This window comes from Notothenia coriiceps, unplaced genomic scaffold (genome assembly GCF_000735185.1).
Source record: "Notothenia coriiceps isolate Sejong01 unplaced genomic scaffold, NC01 NC01_scaffold00026095, whole genome shotgun sequence".
Taxonomy (NCBI): Eukaryota; Metazoa; Chordata; class Actinopteri; order Perciformes; family Nototheniidae; genus Notothenia; species Notothenia coriiceps.
In genome coordinates this window covers 481874-490348 of record NW_011358796.1, presented here as the reverse complement: position 1 = coordinate 490348, position 8475 = coordinate 481874, and the positions used below count along the sequence as shown (strand labels likewise).

The 8475-nt window shown below is 38.7% G+C and overlaps 1 protein-coding gene across 3 annotated transcripts; it reads right to left on the bottom strand.

The window, feature by feature from the left end:
• Window positions 1–280: 280 nt before the first annotated feature.
• Window positions 281–4186, bottom strand: wdr89 (WD repeat domain 89). Of its 3 annotated transcripts, none has more exons than XM_010783966.1 (3): window positions 3991–4186; window positions 2603–3115; window positions 281–2013 (listed from the first exon to the last, which is right to left on the bottom strand). In XM_010783966.1, exons 2-3 carry the CDS (start codon window positions 3092–3094, stop codon window positions 1369–1371), a joined length of 1137 nt encoding a protein of 378 aa, XP_010782268.1. In that variant the 5' UTR covers window positions 3095–3115; window positions 3991–4186; the 3' UTR covers window positions 281–1368. The 3 variants fall into 3 exon arrangements, with proteins under 3 accessions (XP_010782268.1, XP_010782269.1, XP_010782270.1); XM_010783967.1 differs by having other exon boundaries at window positions 3995–4186; XM_010783968.1 differs by having other exon boundaries at window positions 4041–4186.
• Window positions 4187–8475: the final 4289 nt, after the last annotated feature.

The window sequence follows — 8475 nt, the reverse complement described above, 5'->3', positions numbered from 1 at the left end:
AATGTGAGAAAAGATGTTGCTTCCCAAGCCTCAATCACTGCAGGATTTCACACACACACACACACACACACACACACACACACACACACACACACACACACACACACACACACACACACACACACACACACACACACACACACACACACACGTTATTCCACTAGTTGCTATTTGAGAGTGAAGCTGCTCCCTCAGCGCGATCCTGCTGAGCAGCTCCGGTCACTTTCAGGATGTGATGCAGGAACAAAATTACACTTTAAAACGTTTGAATTTTTTTTATTTAAAACTTTAAATATTAGAGAAACCTCAGCTGTGTACACTATATTAAGATTCACAGTATATTGTTTTTTCAGATAGTATTCAAGAGCTGTTACATGTAGTATGCAAGATGTGTATAAATGATTTGGCAAGTAACAAATCGGACAAAGTTAACCAATATAAAGTTGTTTTTTATTTTGTTTTTTTCATTTTCCAAGAGCTTTGTGGTTTGGCTCCGAGTTGTTATTCTGTTACCTTTGTATGCTCCATGGAAGGAAAATATTCTTTTTAATTCAATCTTTGAGTCTTAGTTTGGTTTTTCCAGCGTGAACATACTTCATACTCCAAACCTGTTTAGGATTGGTATGTGCTATTGACTTTGGACATCACAAAACTGCATACTAACATACTATTCATACTAAGATGGTGTGACGTCAAAATGATGTGGGGTGTTTTCAGACTGCAAAGTAGGTGGATTTTGTGCATGTAATAAAAGCCTATCCGTGAAGTAGATTGCAAGAATTTATGAGTATAAGACCTGAGCTTACTGGACATACTCAAATTCCCTAAATGCACTGCGGCTCTAAAGACTGCCCAAACTTTAGAGAAGACGGTTTGAATACCTAACGTTTAGATAAAATAATTATGGCAAGTGACATTTCAGTACAAATAACATCATATCATTATATATGATGTACTGTATAAACATATTTAAGAATCTGTAAATATTTCAATTTTCCTTGATATAACACTGGAAAATATTGAATAGAGTGGGAGAGGTAATGTTGATTCACATTGATGTTTAACAATGTTAATTCAACGGTAGTTTTGATCTGAAATGTTTTAAACAGTCATGTCGTGTAGAGAAAGCATATTGCCTGAGTTTACTTCAGTTTGAACAGTCTTGACCTAATGGCACTTAAAGATAAATATAGAGCCCAGAATTAAGTACATACAAATTGAGTATGTAGTATGCAGTCATGTCAGTATGCAATTGCGAACAAATCTATTGGGTTAGTTCAAAAATTGGGAGACCATATTTTCCCTTAGCATTGACATTCAGTCTGTAATCTGGCAGAGGAGTAAAGTCAGTGAGATTCAGTATTTTCGCTACGCTCCCTTCTTTTCTCTCTGGTAGCCATGTTTTTTATGCGGCCTTGATTTGAGTCTCAAAGCTGATTCGCTCTTCTTGGATTTACTTTTCCCCGACGTGAGCTCCTCCCCTCCTGGTTTCCACAGCAGCAACTGAGCGTCCTCACCCCCGGTGAACAAAGCCTCCCCCGCCGCGTCCCACAGGAAGCAGCGCACAGTAGAAGAGTGACCCCCCTCGAGGGTCCTCAGCAGACGAAGCCCTGCATGGTCACACTCCATCAGGTGGAGATCCCCGCTGTTCTTCCCTCCAACCACCAGCAGCCTCTGGGCCTCCTGCAGCCACCGGCACCCCACCAGGTAATCCACGCCCCCCCCGTCTGCGAGCAGAGGCAGGCCACGGGCGTCGGAGGTGCTGAAGATGGTGAGGGGCTCGTCGGTGTCTAGCTGCCCCAGATCCCACAGGTGAAGTCCCTCGTCATGGCTGAGGCACAGCAGCTGGGTGAACTCGGCTCCGGACCAACACACCGAGCCCGCGGACGAGTCGCTGTTACAGGTGGCAAGCAGCGCCTCGTCCTCACCCCCCCGGCTAAGGTCGAACACATTCACTAGGCCGTCTGTGGAACCTGACGCCAGCCGGTCCTTCTCTCGAGGGTGGAAGCACACCTTAAAGATAAGATAAGGTAAGATATAGTACATTACATTTCATTTAGGCAAGGCAAGGCAATTTGATTTATATAGCACTTTTCAGCACGTGGCGATTCAAAGTGCTTTACAGATTAAAAGCAAAAGACATTTAAGAACAAATACAGCATAAATACATTATTAAAAAGGCATTTAAAAACAGGCATAATAAGAAAAGGTAATGAAATTAAATAAATAAATAAACACAGCAGGTACAGAATACATGACTAATATATTGTGTAAATTATATTATATTATATATATTTATTGTATAAATATGTATATTTAGCTGACGCTTTTATCATGGTTAAAGTACATTTAACCATGAGGAAAGAAACTCAAAAGCAAGAATCCTGCAGTTACATTTCTATCTATAAACCCAACCAGATTAAGTACTACTTCATTAGCTTCACTTCAAGCCAAATTCTTTGTAAGTGCTACTTACAGAAGATTTATTGGGTTTTTAAATTCATACACAGATTCCAATTTCATAACTCAAGAACACCATAGAGAGGTGAGTTCTCTGCTGGCCAGAGGTAAATAGTTGTTTAGAGTTATAGGCAAGAATTACCTGTGTGATGTCATCACTGTGCGACTCAGAATACACCCCGAGGAGCTTGCTGCCTGGTTTCCTGACGTCCCAAAAAACCAGGAAGCTGTCTTCATCGTTCACCTGCTCGGTGCCGGCACACAGGAGCGTGTCGCTGCAGTTCAAGTCGAAGCTACAGTAGTTGTGTGACGGGCCGCTTTTAAACACCTGAACCGCTTCTGACCCGGGGCGGCGGACGTCCCACCCCCGGACCGTCCCATCAGCAGAACCAGAGTACAGGGAGTCAGGGGAGGTGTGGGAGAAAACGACCCCACAAAGCGGGCCACTGTGGCCTTGATACTGACCCACCAGGCTCAGAGTGTCCTTGTTGTGGAGGTGGATGGTAAAGTTGGAGCAGGAAACAGCCAGCAGGCCGGCCGGCTGCAGGGCCACGTCCAGCAGGTAGGTGGGCTCCTCCGGGAGAGACCGCCGGGCGAGGGACAAACCTTTGAGCTTCTCCTCCAGACCCTCCATGGCATCCAAGATTCAAACACACTGAACAGGAAGGAAACACATTGTTCAAATCAGCCTATAGTCACTGTAATGCTTATTTTTTGTTTCCCCTAAAATAATTTTCTGAGGACTACACGTGATCTTACTGGACATACTCAACTTTCCCAAAATGCAGTGCGGCTCTTGACACTTTGCAATGGCAAACTTTAGAGCAGACAGTTTAAATAATATACTTTTGGATAAAATAAGTATGATTGATGGCTATTCACTTTTAAATCCAGTTAAGAAAGCCCTATTTATTTTTAGAATATTTAAATATGTCCTGCCCCCATCATTTGTGTCAATTTTGATTGTCTCTTCAATCTTTCCCCGGTTTGTGTTTTTATCATGTGTTGATACTCTATTCATTGAATTGTATGGTGTCCTCACTCTTTTATAGCAAAACTCAATTCAAGTTTCTTATCAATGAATGTGTCCTCGCTTATTTGTCTTGTTTACGTGCACATTATTATGACTTGTGTTGTTGTATTAATCATAGGACACCGTTTTGCAATTCGGCATACAATAAAAATAACAATAAAGGTTAGAAAGAAGGTTCATATTTAACACCATTTAACACCTCTCCCACCACAATTTATAGAAAATAATGTGGCGTTTGGTGGATATTACCTATGCCGAATAAGGCACATTAAAATAAAAAATAGCAAGGCATGAATTGTATTGATTTAATAATGATATTTGCCACTAAATAAAGAACCATACAGATAAATATATATATATATATTTGAATTGAGTTTGGTGTTGGGTTGGTTTCCTAAAACTTGGAGGGATTAAAACCACAATCACCGTTTGGATCAGCTATTGGACTTTCTAAGTTATGTGTTGTTATGTGTAATAAAGTGCTATTTTAAACCTACCTACTTGCTAGAAGTGTCCACACCACAACTAAAGGAAAAAAAAAACATACACGTTGTTGTCTACTTGGACTCGTCCGTCGCCATTTGGGAGAAAACACCGCAATTCACTCTAGGTTATTATAAAGCATTTTAAAATAATGTTTTAAAGAAAAACCGGTCAAATGAATAAACTGATATTTAAATCACGCTACTTTAGGTTATAAACAAGCATGGAGGAAATAGGTTGTGTCACAATATTAACGGCCGTGTCGGAACCCTACCCCGATAAAAGGTTCCGCTGATCTGGGAGCGGTTAGGTTAGCGAAAAATATCAGCGCCATATAATATTATAATAATAATATAATAATATAATCCAAAAAGGTGTAATAATAAATAATGGGACCACGAAGACTTTCTGTTTAACCAAATATTATTCAATTTATCTATTTTTTAAATAGATAAGATAAGATAAGAAGTACTAAAATACTATACTGACAACTTTGTCCCATTACACAATTATCAGACTATATTAATTAATCAATTCAAAGATAATAATAAATAATTCATAATATGCAAACAATCTGAATCGATGCCTCTCGCTCTAACATTTTATTTCCATTTTCTGCGAGCACGAGATTGTACATTTACATTTATGAGTCCAGCAGGTGGCAGCAGCAACTTGCAGTTTGTGACACATAAACACATTGGATAAATTAGACAAATTAAACAAAAAATACTTTAACCTTCTGTCTGCTTTAAATCATGTGACCCTTGAGATAAGAGAAATATTACTTGTTTAGTCTACTTTGTGTAATACAATTATTCTTTATCTAGTTTGCACTGTCCTCATGCTGAAGCCTAAACATGTTTGCATATCTACTTAGAACTTAAAAAAAAAATCAAACATGGTATTATCAAGGACTGACTGAATTTCTGTAACTCAATATAGTGTTTTAGGCTAGTGTTACTTGCTTGAAGGTTTAAACAGCAGTTAGACCTTGAACCGATTTAAAAAAAAGTTATATCCTTTCTGTGGAAAAAAAGAAAAGGTGACATTTGATCTTATCTACTGTATGCAAGTGCTGAACAAATATATAATTCTAACAGACTAACTAAAAGATTGTAGAAAAAACAATAAAGAAAAAGATAAAGAACAAAAAGTAGGAGGGGAAGTAGCAGAAGAAGAACATAAGATAAACCATTAATAATTCCTGTAGGGGCGTCTCATAGCAACAGCATTAGGAGTCAAAGTCAGCATTGCACAGATAAGTGTACACAGAGAGATAATGAGAATATGACATATAAGGAAAGCACCAAGATAAATGTCTTTATGTTCAGGGCAGCGGCTGGAGTCTGTCTCCTGTGCTGCAGCGCTGGCAGAGCGAAGTGGAAAACTGTCTGTCCTGTGACACACCACCACTTAACTTCACCACATCACCACCATCTGTGGATGAGGTGCAGCTCTGCAGCAGCAGTAAGGTAAACACTGGAAGCAACGTTAAAAACCCTCACAAATAATCCGCCACTACACACGTCTGTCACACATTAGAGGAGGGCACCCATGGACTGCAGATAAAAAGCGTGTTTTGTCTTGTGGGTATGACAAAAAACATGAACATTTTGAAGTAACGTCTACAACTTTGTTGAAGTGTTTCACTTCATGTCTTAAATTATTTAGCTGTTTCCTGATTGATGCAGCTGCACATGGTCACACGGAGGTGTTCAGTTAAAAAAGTGACACGATAGCAGACAAACTATAAGTAAAAGTATTGCATTCAGACCTTAAGTAAAAGTCCAAACATATTAGCTGTTGGAGCGATATACTGCTTTATATTATTTAATGGTAAAACATTTATTTTCTTTCTGTCCAAGTGTATTATTATTTAAATTAGTTAAACTTGTTCTTTATGCTTTTATTTTGAAGGCGTCGTTGGGCACCTGGTGTAATTGTTTATACCGGAGACCGTTGGTGGTGGGAGCCAAAGCACCGTAGATTCATTTTTTGATTTATTTGTTGTATTAATAATATGAAAAGTGAACTGGCCTGCAGCTCTACCAACTGAGTTATACAGCGGCCAAAACTCAGTGACTGTTTTACCAATTTTTCACATGATAACAGTCAATAAATGCAAATACAAACAGCAAAAGTTTAAAATCTTCTTGAATTTATTTAACATTGACACAAAGCTTTGAACGACAGTGACTCACTTACATTTGAAAAAAAGCAGTGACAAATGAGCGACAGTGTGGGAAAATGCTTCAGTCATTTCTTCCACATTAACGCAGCTACAAAGTGCAAAAGGCAACACGATAGGACAGGATGAAAGGTAATTAAAAACAAATGAATTTGAACACATAGCATAACATTTTTATGAACAATCAAGGCACTAAAGGGAAGCGAGGAGCAGATGGAGCTACCCAGATCAACCCCTCATTTGGTCAACGTGAGAAATATTTTCGGTATAAAAACTCTGAGATCCAGTCTTTGAGGAAGAAAGAAGACTATGTGCATGTTGTTCAGAGCAGAACCGGGCCCTTGGGTTTTAAAAAGAAGACATTTGGACATAAAAGATGCCACAAAGATGTTGGGTTTTCTTTATGAATTTGTAATAAAAATGTATTCAATCTGGGGTTTTCTGAGGACTGTAAACACAGAATCTTTCCTACTTATTTAGAAATTATAACTAAATTGTTTTCAGGTGCTGTAATCGTTTTTTTGTTTTACTTTATCAGATGCCAGCGCTTTCTATAACAAATAAAACCATTAGGTGGCTTTTACTCAGCTAAGCAAACGCTGAAAGTCACCACAGATTAAATAAAATCTTCCATAAAAACAACACACTCTGTTCAGGTCGGTCAACAACACACACTGATGAACCTGGATGTGGGGGGGAGGGGGGCCTTTTGGAGGCCTCACGTTATTTATATCACTGTCAGGAAGTTTGGTTTGAATTTGATGTTTCTATCTTATCTTATTTCCTCGATCGCTTCTCCATATGTAGAGGAAATGTCCGGCTGCCAAGATCTAAAAACACACCAACACGTTCAAATTATTAAAGCTTCTGATTGTTGCAGTTTACTAAATATATCTACAGTGTCCCAGTTGTGGTTGGAAATTATAATTTCAGGTCAATATTTCACTTTTGGGTTACTTTTTATCTTAAACACCACCAGAGAAAATATGTAGATTTTAACTCAACTCTTCCAAAACCTCTAAATGATCATGTTTGAATTCCATATTATCCATACTTTGCAGAAACACTGACACTCTCATATTGAACCTTCATCAAATGATGACTAATAACAGGTTTAATATCTATTGTCCGAAAGCAGGCATGTGAGACTGAACAAATGTAACTCAACCTCAGGTTTAAGGGGTTGTCTGTTTTGTTGATGAAACTTCCTGTTTCACTGGTTCAGAGAGGAAACCACATTCAGACAAAAACACACCAACTAACAGAAATATGTTTTTGCACAAGGCAAGGCCACAGGAAGTGAATTGACCAATCACAGCCGGGCTAAAGAGGAAGCAGGTCCATTTATGTCCTCTAGCTTTCTATTTACTTACAAGAGACATGTCAGTTTTAAAACTGATGCTTTTAAATATGTTGTTCAGGATACGATCAGATTATTCAAATGTAATCTGGTGAAAATGATTTTTGTACTAGTAAGTAGTTTGCAAGTAATCAGTAATTGTGCGTTTCCTGCATTAGTTTTGCACAGACAGCAAGAAGTATTTTCAAAAAGATATTCCTGAAGTTTCCAAATTAAAAGTACTCCTGGTGGTTTATGTTGAATCATTATTGGATTATTCTCACGGATGTATTATTGAGTTAAAACTATTCTTTTGATAACCAATTAGTTTGAGTTCCTGTGTGAGAGTTATCAGTTTTATATAACTGTTATCTGAATTTGGACATTTTTTGAAACCAAATAATAAATAGATATATTACAACATTAAAAGACAAAACACTAACATCTGACTGCAGTTAAAGTCCTGAACCCTGCTTTAAATCCTCACAAAGCGTTAACAGTTTTCTGATAAGATAACAAACTCTGGCGTAATATAAACATTTAGGACCAGCTTCCTCCGCCTGCCTGGCTCAGGGGGGGACACAGTGCATTCTGGGAACAGTGCATTTATACAAGGACAGTACCGTACAAATAACAACATACAAGTCGCTGCCAATAAGACTCTTGATCTCCGTTGGTCTTCAGCACTCTGCTAGCTTCTAAAAGTGCCCTCGAGCAAGGCACTTCACCCACAGCCACTGCAGTGGAGCAACACCAGGAGGAATGTGTGAATCTGTGCAGAGGTTGTGTGAGGCTGACATCTGGAAACATCCCTGGTGTTTCTGAAAGATGTTCTGCTGAAGAGACGCACAGTGGTCTGCAGTTACACTTGTTTAACTGGGCGTTTCCTTCCAGTTCATGATAACCATCTTCTTATTTATAAAAAAGGCACAGGGGGAACAGTTCAAAGGTGTCCATAGATGAGTGGATTTC